The sequence below is a fragment of the Castanea sativa genome, chromosome 4, assembly GCF_040712315.1.
Source record: "Castanea sativa cultivar Marrone di Chiusa Pesio chromosome 4, ASM4071231v1".
In the NCBI taxonomy this organism is placed as follows: domain Eukaryota; kingdom Viridiplantae; phylum Streptophyta; class Magnoliopsida; order Fagales; family Fagaceae; genus Castanea; species Castanea sativa.
The window spans coordinates 9566594-9584321 of record NC_134016.1 but is presented as its reverse complement, the minus strand read 5'-3'; the positions used below and the strand labels follow the sequence as shown (position 1 = coordinate 9584321).

Here is a 17728-nt window from a genome sequence, read left to right as displayed (position 1 = left end):
TTGCTACAGACAAAACCGGATCTATTAAATTAATCTTGTGAAGGGGGTCCTTGGTTCTTTTTGTAATTTTTATTTGAGTTTTCCCTTCCTTAAGGTCTATTATTATTTTTAAAAGCTCTCTTTTTAGGCTTCAATTGACCATTTCTAAGAAAATGATTTTTGGGCATATTATTATTGGCTGAAATAAGGTTTACCTTTGTGGTGGAATTACTATTGCTCTCTTGTTTCATGAGTGCATCTTGTCCTCTAGCCTTCTCCTCCACACAGATGCATGTGATCAAAGTCTCCAAGGATGTCTCCTTTTGTTTGTGCCGCAAAGTCTTTTGGAACTCTCTAAAAGATTGTGGTAGTTTGTCAATTATGCTAGCTACCACCAAATTGTCTCCAATCTTTATTCCTTTGAATCTCAATTCTACCACAATCATTTGGAAGTCTTGTGCTTGATCCACCACTGATTTTCCATCCACCATTTGGTAACGAAAAAATCTACTAGCAGTATACTTCTTTGCACCTGCTTCCTCGGTATCATACTTGCTTTGTAAAGCTTTCCAAATGTTTTTGATAAAATTGTAAGTTGTATCATAATAATTATAGAAATGATTGGCAAAATAATTCAATAGATAAGAGCGACAATTATATTCATCTTTTGTATACTTATTTATTTTTTCTTGATGTAGAATATATTCTTTCTCACTCATCTCATCGGTAGAAACCTTTGACGAATTATTGTTAGTGAGGATGTAGGCAACTTTGAAAAGACTTAAGTAGAAGAGGACCTTCCCTTTCCACCTCTTGAAGTGGGCTCCCTTAAAGTGAAAGGGCCTGTTGAGATTTACAACATGCTCATTTGGTTTCTCTTGTTAAAGCTTCATGTGTTGAATCTCCTTAAAATTGTTGGTACAAACACAATAATAATGAAAATAACACAAAGAGAAACTTAATAATACTTTTGAATTTATTAATTTAAAGAGAGAAATTACACAACATTATTTGAACTAAGGCACGACACTCGCTCTCTTTAAGGAGATTCAAGCCCTTGGTTGACTAAACTTTGTAACTGGTGCAGACAGTCTCTGATTTGTCTACCCTAGGATACAACAGCCCAACAAGTGTCATATGGATAGAACAACCTCCGCACAAAGTGTTCAAGCCCAAATCTCCACTAGAAAGAACACCATTCCTTGCCAAAAATCTCTCTATTTTTTTTTGTGTGTATATTGCAGTAACTTGGATTGGGTCTGAATGAGTCTATTTATAGGCTCAATGGGTCTCACGAAATTATTATCCAAATTAATCTGATTAATTAGGTCCATTATTCTGATGTAGTAGGTGTTACAAGATTAATTGTTAGATATTAATCTGATAGGTTGGAATTACACAATTAATGGTGAGATAAGGAGTTTCCGAAGAATGAAAAGGCTCAAACGGATAGTCCATTAAGTAGGTTAATGGCTCTTCAATTTCCATAATAAAAATGGAGTATTAATTCGGGTTATTTACTCACCAACAGATATAGTAATTATTCTAAATGGGCTGTCAAGTAGGAGGATCCAAGAGGCTGATTCATTTCCATTTTTGATACCTCCACCCTTCACCTCCCCCTTGTGCACGTATCTAGCCCAATATATAAGACAATTCATGTTAGCTCATTAATCAACACAATTAAAAAGAACAAAATAGTCTCTCTCCTTTCAATGTGAGATTAAACATTTTCACTAACTCCTCATCTTCCATATTCACTCACATATCTCTTACATTCATATTGTAAAATTTATTTATTTTAATTATTTAACATTAAAATGCTCCAACACTTTATAATCCCTTCCATCAAAGGGTTGGTTATTGGTTGATATTTGATGTGACTTTTTAAAAACAACTATCGCCCCACATGATGTTCACACTTGGGATAAACCACTAGTTTGATGATCAATCAATATTCTCTCATTGGTGCAGGGTCAATTATAAAGGAGGTACCTCCTAAGACTACTACTGTTGGAAACCCATCTAAATAGATCGGAGAGAACCCGTAATATGACTTGAATCGTATATGAGCAAAGTTTCTCTCATATATCTTTTTTTAGGGTATGAATTTTGAAAACATAACTATTAAATTTTACGTTCCTTAAGTTTTTAATATGCATATCAAATTTCAATTAAATCAAATATTATATAATGTTAAGTTCTAAAAGTTTAGAACAATTGGCAAACCGTAAATATAAACTTGTCTGGATATAAATCTTAGAGTTTATGAAGCCATATTAGACAATGCTCAAAGTGTTGCAAGTCAAAATTCAAAGAACATGCAAGCTGCTGGTTCAGAAAGTCAAAATTAGACTGGTTCAATTTATCAAGAGAATTTTCAATCAACTGGAAGTTGCAGATTAACAAAAATCAACAAATGTAAAAAGCTCATAACTTGTCCGTTTGAAACCCAATCGCAATCTATTTTTTTCCAGTATCTAAAGGACATTATAAGCTAACCCTAGATTGAGTTTTCAGAGGTTTTAAAAGAGAAAAGAGTGTCTCTTGCGCCTCCAGGGTTTTTGTACCCAAAACTCGCTAAAGTCTTCTACTAGCAATATTCCTTGAAGAATCTCAAGATTCAGCGTCGTAGAAGTTGCTGCATACAAGATCAACTAGTGTGATGATCTAAAACCTTTAAGTGGGATCTCAAAGTCACAAGCGTGGGTGTTTGTATTGCAATAAGTCCAAGAAGAGAAGAAATATGTGGATTTGGAGTTTGCACGAAGTCGTGTCAGTAAGTTACTACTTAAGGTAGTAATAGATTTAGGATTAAATTTAAATTGTAAAAACTTCAATTCTCTTATAGTGGATTTGTTTTACCTTAAGGATTGCTAAGTCAAATCCTCTCCAAATTTTTATCTTGAAACGATTCATTTTGTTGGTTTTATTAGGTCATCATATCATGGTGTTATTTACTTTTTCGCTGTTGTGCATGATATGATTTATTATTTTTTTAATCTAGATCTAAATAATTAACCTAAGTAATCACTTGGCTAATATATTAGGTTAAACAATCTAGTTTAAAGGGTCTAAACAAACAAACATTTACTATTAAATCAATAAACTTTTTTTTTTAATACACAATTTTAAATCACAAAAACTTGAAATTTTAATATTTGTTTGATGACAAATTAATAATCTTTGATCTTCTTGAAATTTTGTAAGCATGAAGGATATAATAAGCATGCAATTCAACGATTAGATTTTCAAGATTCACATTCAATATAAAAATATGTGAAGAGTTTGGAGAGAAACTTCATTCATCATATATGAGACAATGGTTGGAGAATCATTAGTTGATTTCTAATAAAAAGATATTACGATTCTCTCAACTTTTGCTCTTTCTAGGGACGGAGCTATTGTTGGACCTGGGGGGCAGTGACCCCCCAGACTTTAAAAAAAAAGTATATATACAATATATTATTTTTAGCAATTTATTTCAATAAAATTACGCTTTTCCCCCTCAACAATATTATTGATATTATTAAAAGCTATAAAAAAAATATATTAGTCTAACCAAAAAAAAAAAAACTCAAAGCCGATTCTAACTAGAAGGGGATTTCTATGCCAACTTATGGCAAGACATGATGGAAAATAACATGTTTATATCGCATACAAAACATACACAGCGGAAAAATAACGAATCTACTTCATTCATAAATGTTAACATGTACTATATAAGTTTTAGAATTTGAGAACAAGAGAGTGTACCTTGGAGCGGTAAATTTCAAAACCGAAGATCAGAAGCACTTGGGAACACTTTCAATCTTCACTCTAATTCCACTAACGCCCAAGATATTTGATCTCTCAATCAGTTTTCAAATGGAGAATGTCAAAGTGTCTAACACTTCATATACACTACTTCACAATAATGTTATTTCTCTTCATCTTTAAAATTCTATATGTTTTTCCCTTTGTATCTAACTGATTATCTAATTGGGCTATCCTTTTGGGCCTTTCCAATTGGGCCTTTCCAATTGGGCTTAAGTATGTGACTTGGAGTGGGACCAAAAGAAACCAATAAGACACTAGCTCCAATGGGCCTTGGGCTTTTCTGTCAACTCTTGACAAGTTCAAAGTTACCATTAATTATATTTAATACCACTATATAAATATAATTGCACTCTAGGCCTTATTAATAAATTATATCCCAAGACTTTATTGTACATGCAAGCCCTTCATAATATATTCGTAGTAATACAAAGTCATGAAAGTAGACTACTACTTTGTAAATTACTACATCTTAATTCCTTGAGTACCCGGTTTAATCCTTTAAAATTATTCATCATATATTTATGAAATCCAATTTCATAAATATATACTTTAGTAACTCCTTACTAAAGTGGTTAGGCCTAACTCTCTGAATAATCAAACCCAGTAAACTTATCTCAATGAACTATTTTATATCTCCGTTAAGAGACTATGAATTTCATCTTGAGAATATATGTTTCATTAACATTAAATGTGGTTACCCAACACATGGAGATTTTGACTGTTAATTTAGATTTCACACCTAATATATCAAAGCAACCTACATCTCATGATCAATTCAATTATCCTCTCAGGATTAAGAGATCATGCAAATAGAAGTCATGAATTTATTATTCATTTAACAGTCATTAGGAGAATAATAAATCTCACAACGTTCCAGTTCAATATGTCTTAACTCTTAAAACATATTAACATACCAACTAGAAATCTCTATTTCCATGATCAAGACAAATCATCTTAATTGATATATTATAGTCTTTGCAAATGAAATGCCCAATTTCATCACCGACTACGAACTAAAATTATGAGTTTACAAAGAACTTGTGACTTATATTTTCTGTAACTAAATCATATAAATCACATACTATGCATCTCATGAACTATATGATAATGTCATAATATTCATGTTACCATTATTTTTTAGATAATAATAAAACAACTTTATTAAACACAACATTAAGTCATACATAATGTCATACATAGCATCATACAATAAGATTTAAGGGCACACATCCTAACAAGACACATATATAATAAAAGGGAAAAAGAATGGGATTTCTAAGCCACTACCAAGAAGAAGAAGAAGAAGAAGAAGAAGAAGAGGAAGAAGAGAAAACCTAACTTATGGCAGAAGACCTTAGAATTGAGGAGTTGGGCAGTGGCACTACAGCAGAATAGCAGTGTAGCAGCAGCAAAGGCAGACCAGTGCACCACACCTGATGCCACTGGCCACCACCAGTCCACCGTAGCAATCAGCACCACCCAAAGGCCCCAAACCTGGTAACATTTTATACCGCTCTCATATATGAATCTCTAAGGCTTGGTTAGTTGGTTGATTAACTTAGATTTTATCATATGTGTTCACAACGTTGCAAAGAAAATTGAAAGAGAGGCAGAATTGAAAGACTCCACCACATCCAAAGATAGAAGAAGAGACTAGAAAAAAAGAGTCAAAGAGAGAGAGGTAAACTCTGACTCCATCTTTGATCTTTCTCTTTCAATCTTTAATAAGGCCAAAGTTATATATATATATATATATATATATATATATATATATATATATATATATATATATATTAATAAACAGTGGTCAGGTGATGTCTTATCTCTAGTTTAGTGACTAACAACTGTGAACTATGTAAAATAGGAGTGTAATCGATTCGGGTCGGTCGGTGTTGGAGGCAGTTTTTGCACCAAATCGAGAATTTCGATTTTAACATATTCAACACTGAAACCTATTTGTAAGGGAAGAACACCGTACCAACCGATTGCATTTGGTGTCAATTTAGTTTGGTCGGGTTTAGGTGTTTGGGATGTGAGAAACAAAAGCAAGAAAAGAAGAAGAAGAAGATGGGTGGTTTGGGATGAGAGAAACAAAATCAAGAATAAAAATAGAAGACAAACTCATAGCAAGAAGACAAACCATAATAGCAACACCTGAAGGAGAGAGAGAGAGAGAGAGAGAGAGAGAGAGAGCGCATCAATGTTGGAAGAAACAAAGCTAAGGACAATTGAGGTGGTGAAGAGGGAAGAGAGAGGCATGGAACTTAGAGAGAAGAAAAGAATGAGGGTGAGGGTGTGAAGCGGTTGAAGTGAAATGTAGAGAGTAGGGTTTTTTTTTTTTTTTTTTTTTTTTTTTTTTTTTAATGTTTTAATTTGATGTATAAAACAACGGAGTTTTGTTTTATAAGGAGAGAAAAAAAATTAAAATATTTTTAGTAGGGTTCAAACCTTGGCCAATTATAGTCGCATGCGTGTCTTACCACTAAACGAGTGGTACTCAACTTGAAATATTTTGTACAAAGTAATATTTAATACATATTAGTCGGTTTCAATTTAGTTCAGACTTTTATTTTCTGAAATCGAAACCAAAATTTTCGGTTTTCATTTCTACAAGTCAAAACTAAACCAAAATTTTGGACATGGTTCGGCCGGTTTTTTTGGTCTCTTGATTTTGAGCACACCCCTAATGTAAAACAACATGATGCCCATGTGATGTTTAGACAATTCTATGCATTTTAGTGTAGACACGTTAGTAAATTCCTTGTTTTTATCTATTAGTGTCTTTTAAAAAATTAAAAAGATTTTTTTTTGGTAAAGGGATTATTTACAACTTTAAAATTTGTTGGCTAGTTGTTGACTGCTTGTGTGTATAGTACTTGTCTATTATGTGTAATGATTGTAGATTATTGACCATATAATGACATGATAATTTTATATTATATTTTATTTGTAGATTATGAAAAAATCAACTACAATGTTTGATTTTTTCAAAGAAAAGTTTCAAATAATTTAAAAGCTAATACTAGTGGTGCAACATTGCCGACTACTAATGTTGAGGAAAATCTAACGGCCCATTTTTATAAATAATTGTATTGTAATATCTTAAAAAACAATAATTTTGTGTATTTTTCTTTGTTGATGGTTTATTAAATGAATGTTTATTTGGAGTTTCAAATTTTTTATTTATTTATATTTTTGGCCCCCTAACTCCAAGTACTGGTTCCATCCCTGACTCCTTTTTCAATCTCTCAATCACTTAACAACTCCCTTGGGAACTCTAGACTTTGGGATGAGACAAAAAATTTGATCCAAACCTTTGTATATGGTCTTTAAAAAAAAGTTCATAAAAAATGTAACTTTGTAGCTCATGCATTACCACACCACACCAAATCGCCTAGATTTTTTGGTGCCAGAGGCACATAAGGAATTTTAACAATAAAAGTGTTTTCACCTTTTTAAGATAATTATAAGTTTACATTATACTAAACTCAACAAACTTGTACAATTGTACACATTTGTTGAGTTGGATTTACATTGCTAGTACGGTATAAACTAAGAATTTTCCATTTATATATATATATACATATATATATATATATATATATATATATATATATATATATATATATACATACTTTTATGTGACAAGGAGCTTCATGTGGCTCATCCCAATAATCTCTCCCATTTAAGTCTTTGACATTCTCATCAAAGTGCATTTTACACTGTATTGTTCCCCCCAAACCACCTGGCATTATTAAATTAAACCACATGATGTTACAGGTTGGGGTCAAACCCTAAAGCCAGCTTCGACATTACTTTCCAAACGCACACTAAATCTATATCTACAGGTTGTGCTTCGGGCAATCCATGATAAAGAACAAGTTATAATGGTCTTCAACTCAAATTTTATCACACAACTTGGGCTTACGCAAGCAACTTTAAGAAATACAAGGTTACCTCAAGGAGCTTTACAAAACCCAACTTCACCAACTTGTTGAAAGAAATCCAACGCACCTTTGATACACTTTGCTTTAATACGTTTCAATGGCCATGATAAGAGGAAGGAAAGCTCAAAACTAGACCTTGTCTCTCACACCTGTGTTCTTTTTGTTTTTGTATGTATGGTCCTCTATGTGTACGCTAGAAGCTGTCTTGAGAGTTGAAAGAGGTTGGGCCAAAAAAGAAACAAAAAGAAAGTAAGCCTTTTATGAGTCGAGACCAAACAAGACCCAAGTACCCAACTTGAGTGTTAATTTTATTTTTTTATATATTGTCCTCTATGTGTATGCTGGAAACTCCCTTAAGAGAGCTTGGGCCAAAAATAAGAAAATAAGCCTTTATGAGTCAAGACCAAAACAAGACCCAACATGGACCATCCATCAAATTATAATGTCATTCTAGGCAAGATAACTCTCAAGCAAAAAATAAAGTTGACTTGTTTTCACATCGGACCGTTCAATGAACCGGAAAAGAGGAAAGTTCATGTTTTTTGAGACCAGAGATTAAACCGTGATGATATCATAATTAATTTAATAATTATTTAAATAAATAAAACTAATATAAATAAAAAAATTAACTAAAATAATCCAATTAAATATAGAAATCTAAATATTTTTTTTCATAACTTTCACAAGACAAATAAAAAATATCAAATTCTAAGCAAACTAAAATATAGTATTTATATATTTATTTATATGCTGATTAATTAAACTTGTGATAATAATAATAATAATAATAATAATTATTATTATTATTAGAAGGACACTTACATTAAATAAAATATTTTTAAAATTATTTAATAATATTAAATTAAATAATAATTTAATAATTATTATATACTTAATTTTATTTATTTCATTTTAAAAAACGGTAAATATTAATTAAAAATTGAGAAATGCTATCCCTTGCATATCTTACACAATTTTTACCTATTTTAACTACTCATCTCGGTGGCAAATTATGAAAAAAAATTTGTATAAACATTATAGCAACAACTTTAATCTAAAAAATACTTAAAATAGTAGGTTCTAATTAGCTCAACTGATAAAATTTTTAATAATTATATAAAAAATCTAAAGTTTAATTTTTCTCTACACCAAAAACTAATTAGTAACTTAACGATAATAAAAAGAGCCAGCTGACGCCACCTTGCAACTTCCTCTAATATATATATATATATATATATATATATATATACTTAAGATATTTGTTGCATACGTCACGTCAAATTGAGCTAAGCTGAAAAAAGAGCTAAATCTAACGGCTGAAAATGTTTTGCTTTTATTCAAAAATTAGAACCGTTCATCATTTCCAATGTAAGCCACGTGAGAAGCTTAGGAATTCAAAAAGAAGACAAAAGAAAAGAAAGTGAGAGAGTAGAAACATAGCAGTATTCAACTAAAAAGAGAGTAAAGGACGAAGGCGTGACCACTGACCAGCGACTGTGTTGACAACCTGCTCTCTCAACTTGGCGCAGCCCTGCTTCGTTGTCTTCTTTCTTCTCTGTTTTATGTTTTTCTCTTACAAATTCTTTTGTTCAAGATCTGAAAAAAATATAAAGTGCAGCCGCAAAAAGAAGTTCTTAAGGTTAAAACAACCGCAAAAATGAGGGGTTCACGGTTAACTAGGTCGGACAGTAAGGTTCGATCCGAGTTTCAAAACTGTAGTTGTCACCGCAACTTATAGCAAGATGGTGTGGTTCTCCATGGAACATAAGATAGGGGAAGTCGAGGGAATTAAACCATACCATTGTTCGGGAATGTTACATAGCATCCTTGAGGAGTAGTGGTTCCAAAGAATCTCTCTCTATAAGTGAGATGATCGAAGGCGAGAGAAGAGGATAAGCAAAAATGAGCAAAACCAATGTAAGGTCTGATCAAGATTAGGATAGAATGAGACCGATTATAGCGGACCAACCTTCATGTAAGCGGAGTTTTATACATCCCCATGATACAAAATACCACCTCCGAAATAGAGAGAGCGGTCCGACTTAGCTCTGAAATTATGCCAAAGAGCTCAACAAGTGTATACAAGAACTCTTGATAGAAAATAAAGATGTATATGCATATATGGAAAGTAAGGACATATATTGAATAAACCCCGAAAATCATGGTCACCAAATTAAGCATGAACACAATAGAAGTAAAAAAAAAAAGAAAACCAACTTCACCACAAGCCATCTTTGATTGAAGAAATTTGCCTTATTGATCTCAATCAAACAGCATAAGTTAAACTAAAACAATGGAAGGAAGCAAGTGGGACTCATCATGATGAAGCATCTACTACCATTATGATTATTATTGCTCCCAAGCAGAATTCCTTCTTACGTACCTTGTACCAGAGTTTTTTTTTTTTTTTACTTGAAGATAAAAGAAGCCAAGCGTTTGGCCATAGCCTTGGCATTCTCAGTCTCAAAATTGAAGATATGGAAAACATGGTCTTCACCCTCCACTTCAAACAATTCTATTTCGCCTTTCCACTCACTCTTCCTCACCATATCAACATACCAAACACCTCTGTCCCTTATCAAATCCTTCCCAGCCACACACACAAGCAACCGATCACAGCCAAGCCCAGCCAAGCTCGGTGCACCTGGCCCTTCTGGATTGATCATTGGATTGTCAACACCACCAGTTACTGAGGGATACGCAAAGTTCCAAACTAAACTTGGCAAGCTCTTCTCGTGTACTTCCTTAGACTCTGAGCCAATTGGCTTAGAACTCCAAAAATAAGGATGGACAAGATAAGCACCTAAAACTTTAACACCACAGGGCAAGCTCTCAACCCCTGCTCTCATAGCTATATTATGTACTATATTGCCACCAGCACTGTCACCCCCTATAAAAATTCTTTCAAAGTCACCGTTATTGATTAACCATGGCTCTTTATCGTTACCAGCTGATTGAGAGGCAACCCATTGAAGTGCAGCCCAGCAGTCTTCATAAGCAGCTGGAAGAGGGTGCTCTGGTGCAAGTCTGTACTCGACCGAGACAACAACTACATTGATTTGGGAGACTAAATTGCCGAGGTAGCAGTGGTAGAGGCTTGAGAAGGCGGATTCAATGCAAAAGCCACCGCCATGGAAGTAGACTAAGATGGGGAACTTTTGGTTTTGGTTGTGGGAAGTGAGTTTTGGGAGGTAAAGGCGAGCTGAGATGGAAGGGTTCTCTGAAATGGTTACGTCTTTGGATGAAACTCCAGTTTCTGGATCTTGATCAGGTGATGGTGGAACAATCGGTGTGCCTTCGAGGCGTTCCACTGCGCCGTCCTTGTAGACCCGGATCAAAGGAAGAAGCTCTATGGCTACTTCTTTGGTGTCGGAAGTCATTGCAGCATTTGGTTGAGAAAGAGAGAAAATGGATGAATGGAAACTATTATTGCTTGCTTGCAAAGCTTTAATGGTTAGAAGGCCTTTGTGACAAAACTTCAGAAATTTGTTCTCTTCTTCTTGCCGACAACTATACGAATAAGTTGATAAACACAAAAGTTTATCATAAAAAAGTTAATAAAGACAAAACAGGTAATAAAGATAAGCAAGTGGATCTGCATAACTGCATCAGATTGTCTAGGGTCAGTGGATGTAGATGTGGATGTGGATGTGGACGTGGTTAGCATATCATTATTAGATGAATTATTAAAATATTAGTACATCATTTCATAACGTTGAATCAATATAAATATTTGTTTGTAGGATAGAATTTGAGGTTTATGCACAGTGTTAACAAATTATTCAAGCATCTTTTTTGGTAAACTATTATTCAAGCATCTTTGACAGCATATGTAAACACAAAATCATCTCAATTTTAGAGAGTATGATTACAAAATAATGCTTCAACAGTCTCTCTAAGATGTAAAGAGTAGAGTATAACCGCAAGATGATGCTCCAACATAAAATCCTCTCTTTCTCATTTCCCTTTCAAAAGTAACTTCATCTTCAAGTGGAGTAGTAGAAAAGCCAATCAAAGATTTCATTGAAGTTGACTAAAAGATATGCTTGTGAACCATGGGCGTGCTGCATATGCAAAAGATTCAGGGATGTTTGGTAGAGTAGTTTGAAATGAAATTTTTATAATTTTTTGTAGTTTTTAAAAATACACGTGGGGGAAAAAGTATGTGAAAATATGTGAAATATTGTTTAAAAACTGAAAAATGTGTGTTTAAGATTATTTACCAAATGAGCCCTCAGCCTCTGCTAAAGTGTCTTGTCCCACACACAATCCAAGCACATTTCATTGCGTTGTTATAATAATATTGTTTAAGTGATGTTGAAATATGCACGGATGAAAAAGTATTATTGAAATACGTATAGTGTTATTTAAACAAAAACAACACTAACAAACAGGCTCAATAGTACCACCGCGAAGCAATTCAAAGACTATATTAGTTTGGATTCGGCCAAAATTGCCAAATACCACAATTTACCGAAATATATATATATATATATATATATATATATATATATATATATATATATATATATATATCAATTTACCATTGTTTTAAAAATATATAGGAAAATATCACTTTTTTAGAACTCGAGTGCGAGAAACTCGAGTTTGGCACATTACTCAAGTTCCAGAAACTCAAGTTCTATTAAAAATAGCCACTATGGCATCCGCTAAGGTGGACTTTTAATTTAAAAATGCCACTTGGAACTGGAGTTGTTGAGGGGGGGGGGGGGGGGAGTATTGTGAATATGTTACTCGTGTCGTAAACTTGAGTACTATGTATATGCTACTCATGCTTCAAAACGTCAAGTAATGCATATATCAACCACCCGGTTCCAATTCCTTCACATATATATTTCCCATGGGATCTCACTCTTTCCTCATAACCCAATCCACCTGTGCAATATCTCCAACTTTCTAGACCTCTCTCTGTCTTTATCTGTTTCTCCAACTCAAATCTCTTTTTCTTCAGTCCACAATGACATACACAGTACTCGAGTTTTGAAAACTCAAGTATGTATCAAAAATTTACTCTAAAAAACTCAACTTCCATATTCAAAATTTTAAATTCCTTGAGCTTAAAGAACTCGAGTTTCATTTACAAGGAACTCAATTTTCCAAAACTTGAGTTTTGTTTACAAGGAACTCGATTTTACAAAATTTGAGTTCCACATGACCTTTTTTAATTAAAAAAATCCACCTTAGCGAGTGCTACGATGGCTATTTTTATAGAACTTGAGTTCTTGAAACTCGAGTTACACAGAAAACTTGATTTTTACAAGTTCAAGTTCTAAAAAAGTGATATATTCCTAAATATTTCCAAACTATGGCAGTTTGCAAAAAATTTCAGCCAACAGTAGTATTTGGCCGTCTGGATTCACAGAACGTTTTAACATTTGAGGCAAGAACGTATTTTTTCATCAAAAAGAATGTATTTTTTAAGGCATTGGAAACTCGCCAATGAGAAATCTCCTGGCTCTCAATTATACCCATTAATTAAATTTTCCGAAGCTATGAGTGGAAATGTAAGATCATAAAAGGAAAAAGTGGTTGAATTGTGGGACTAAGTATCCGTTTGGATACACGTTCGCGTTTTCTTCAACGCATTTTTTTTTCTGCACACTTTTCTGGGGGACAGGGTTACTGTTCACCACTGTGCGGTTACTGTTCATGCACTGTTCATATACTGTTCATGCACTTTTCAGCCACTTTTTATTAAAAATAAGTCTCACAATACTATTCACATATTTAAAAATTATTTTGTTACAATATTTTTAATTTTCAGTTTTTAATTTTCAGCAATAAGTTCTATTCAGCCTCACCTGTATTTCTTTTTTATATTTCACCTTTGTGTCATGCTAACCGAGTGGCGGCTGAACAATTTGGGGAAGAAAGAAATTAAGAAGCACACAGATAGATAGAGTTAAGATGTCGGCCCAAATAAATAATAGCCCAATTCAAGTAAATTTTCTTTTCTCTATTGGGCTTAACTAACTAAGCACCCACCATATAGATTCTTTAGTATAATACCTTATCCAAACTAATTAACAATGGACTTTGTAAGATAATATCACATTTTTAAGTTAATGTGCAGTTAGACTTCTTAAAGCTCTCATAAAATTATAATTTCTTCTTTTATGATGTGCACAGCAAATAATTAAATATGAAAATTTTTAATATTATGTCAAAATTGAAGGATGTTACAATTACTTTGTCAAGGCAAGTATGAATTTTAATTCTTTTTTTTTTTTTTTTTAATGATGCTGCAAGCCTGCATCAACATAGAAAGTGAAGATTTCAAGCGAATTTGTGTTGATTCCTAAAAATTATGATATTGTTATAAGCATTGTGAACTCAAAGTTGCTTATTGGAATTTAGGATCATCTTATTAAGAATTTTTTCCAATATTCACAAACAAAATTTCATCTAGGCCGACAGATCTATAAATTCTTCTCACACACACTATTGGTTCAATGAAAAGAGAGAAGACTAAAAGGGAGTGAGGGGGAAGTAGGTGGGGTTTCCACTTGTCACTCACCCATGTTTGGATATTTTATTTTGGAAAATTTTTACCTCCAAACTGTTTTGGAGGGAAATTCATCCAACCTACTACATGGTGATTGATAAAACCATCCATGTATTTTATAACCCATTAAAATATATATATATATATTAATTATTTTTGTTATACCAACCAAAATACCTAAAAAATTACAAGTACAGTCGATACAAGTCGGTATTATATCCATTACATTTCTGGGGGCATTAATACTGGTTTAGTAATTGTTACCAATATTGTATTAACTAATTTGGTTTAAGTGATTCAACTACAATACTTATGTTTGTGGTGTGGGTGCCACTAGGGGACATGGGGTTTACATGGATCAATAACATTACTTACATACGTAGTATAAGGAAGATGGGTGTAACATGGGGTTTACATGGGTCAACAACATTCCTCACATATGGAGTGTGAGGGAGTTCAAAATGTGAAAATGAGAAATATGGAATTTTGACTTTTAAAATAGGAGATAGAGTTTAAACTTAAGACCATAGTTGTCAGTATAGTATGATACGCGATACGTATATCTTGTACAAAAGGTTCTGTGCTCATAAGTTGTATGATAAATAGGTGCGTATTGTATGAATCGTATGATATCCTAAAATTGTATGTATTGTATAATACATAGACATGTGGGTCGAAATTGATTTTTTTTTTTTTTTTTGTGGTCTAAAATTGATATATATATATATATATATTTGTTTTGTTTATATTTATGAATTTATTTGAGTCCAACTAGTTATTAGACTTATTTTTAACACAAAATTATTAGGTTACTTCGTTGAGCCCAATAAAATAACATGTCCATGAGTTTTTTTTCTTTTTCCTTTTCTCCTAAAATTTAAAATTACACACTTGACATTTCACTTTCATATTTGCAAATTTATTTTCTAAGTATGAATAGATTATCATTTTTACTTTTGCTATTATTTTTATAAGTCTATTAATCAATAATGCCAAAAATAAATATAAAGAAAAAATTATTTAAAAAAAAAACAAAAGAGAGATAGTAAATGCTAATGATGATGTTAAAAAGTGTCAATGAAGAAATAATTTCACAAGATGAACATGATAACATAGAATTAAATGGAGTTGATTAAACAAGATGATGAATATGATGAAAAAAAATTATTATTACTATGGCTCATATGCCATGTATTATTACTTTTGAGTTCAATCAATTTGAATGTGTATGTTATGAACAAATGTTATTTAATTTACTAATTTTTATTTTTTTTAAATATTATTATATAAATAATTGTGGGGGGGGAGGGGGGGGAGGGGGGTTCGAGAGAGGCATCCATGCCAGGATAGGTCCAAAGAGACCTTGGGCCTAATTCACTGTTAAACTAGGCCCAAACCGACCGAGATATTCAACGTATCCGACAAACTGGAAAACCCGAGGCATACACTCCACCTGAAGAGGTTTCACAAAGGGTGCCCCATGAGGAGGAAGCCACCATAGTTGAAAAATAGAGAACTGAAGTTGGCCATAGTCCCAGATGCAGGCGAGAGGGAAAGGAAACTTACAAGTAAAGCAATTATTGAATTGGGCCAACCCAACCGAGATACTCAATGTATCCAACGAACTGGAAAACCTGAGGAGTACACTCCACCCGAGGAGGCTTCACAAAGGGTGCCCCATGAGGAGGAAGCCACCATAGTTGAAAAATAGAGAACCTAATTTGGCCATAGTCTTAGATGCAGGCGAGAGGCCGGGAAAGGAAACTTACAAGTAAAGCAATTATCATCTTCGCATAAAATGCAGTGCAACAACTTAGCTTGCCACATTAATGGTAGAATGACACCTAAACAATGTCAATACAGCCTGTAACCTACTTTACCACTGCTAGCCATGCAATGATGGAACAAGTATCTAGGAGAGGATTAGCAATCCTCCAAGTGGAGGGTTGAGATGAAAATCAAATGGCTATGAAGGGGGAGAGATCCCACATGAATAGGGGTGGTGAGAAAAAAAGAACAATACCTAACAGAACATAAGTTGTTGTTTTCTGTCAAGTGTAATAGCTTACCAAGTGATCCTCGACAAACCTGAGGAGAAAGAATAATAAGAAAGTTGATCTTTTTCCACACACTTGTTGTTTATAAATTATGGATTCACCCCTTTTCTTTTATCCTTCAATTTGTTAAGTCAAGAAGCCCAAGTGTTGGCTTGTACACTCATCTCTATAAATAAATTGCATTGGGCCCAAGATCCATCCTTAGCCCATTGTTAGGGCAATTTGGTTTTTCGGCTCATATAGTAATGATAAAATAAGTTATTAGTTGAATTTATTTCAAATTTATAATGAATATAAATTTTATATGTACTAGATTGTAACATGTGCTTACGCACATGAACATTAAACAATGGTGATAAGAAAATAATGAAAAACAATAAAAAAATTAAACTGTTAATGTTGTAAAATTCCTAAATTGACACAAACCCATCATTATTCCAAATAAGAGAATCAAAGCTAAATGGGAAATTTGCAAAGAGTTAGAGAGAGATGAACCTTGGTGAGAATGATAAAAAAAAATTGAAAGAATGAAACAAACAAATCTAGAGAAAATAATTGAACATAAAGAACTATTTACTTGGAGAGAGAAGGAATAGACCTAAGGTAGAGAATGATGGCACAATGAAGACAACATGCTTCTCTAAAACCTTTGAGTAATAACGAAGTCACTTGCTTTGATTTTTTTTTTTCTCTAAAGTTTCATCAATAATTTCATGGTTTCCATTAAAGAGAGAGAATTCAAAGAGTATAGCTTTTGTAACAATCCAGTTTCTCCATTGCAGCATTTATATAATTTTTAATATAAACCCTATAGGTTTTTCATAGCATTTGTGTAGTTTTTATATAAACTCTTCGGGTTTTTCTCTAATAACTTACTTGGCACAAAAATTTAAAAATTTAAATAGAACACGTGACACAAAATTACAAATCCAATTAAGGTTTTGGCTTACACACACACACACACACACACACACACACACAGATATATATATATATATATATATATATATATATATATATATATATATATATATATATATAATTTTGTTATAAATTTTATTAGAAGTTTACATATCTTACGATACACGATACAAAAAATAAAAAATCAATTCATAATGCGATTCACCTATGAGATGGGATTCCCTTTTAGTACTTGTTTCGTGTATCCCACCATGGCAAAAGAGTTCAACAAGTGAAAGACATTGATCACTGCCACCGAAGAAGTGAAATACATTGATCAAATTCCTTGGACTAAGTTTGTAGGGAACCTTCAAACCTATGAGATGAGATTAGGTTTAATGGGAAAAGGTGGAAAGAGTAGAAACTTGGCTCTTAAGGGTATAGAGGAAGAGATTGATGACTCTGAAGATGAAGATGAAAGCGAAGATGAAGATGAAGAT

General features: G+C 32.9%; 1 protein-coding gene across 1 annotated transcript; it reads right to left on the bottom strand.

Annotated features, from left to right (window-relative positions):
* Positions 1-9836: 9836 nt before the first annotated feature.
* LOC142631504 (2-hydroxyisoflavanone dehydratase-like) lies at positions 9837-11332 on the bottom strand. The gene has a single exon (XM_075805670.1). It carries the CDS (start codon positions 11123-11125, stop codon positions 10154-10156), a length of 972 nt encoding a protein of 323 aa, XP_075661785.1. The 5' UTR covers positions 11126-11332; the 3' UTR covers positions 9837-10153.
* Between the last annotated feature and the right edge of the window lie 6396 nt (positions 11333-17728).

Excerpts from the sequence above, each read along its gene's own strand:
- LOC142631504 (XM_075805670.1), bottom strand. The coding sequence starts at position 11,125 with ATGACTTCCGACACCAAAGAAGTAGCCATAGAGCTTCTTCCTTTGATC.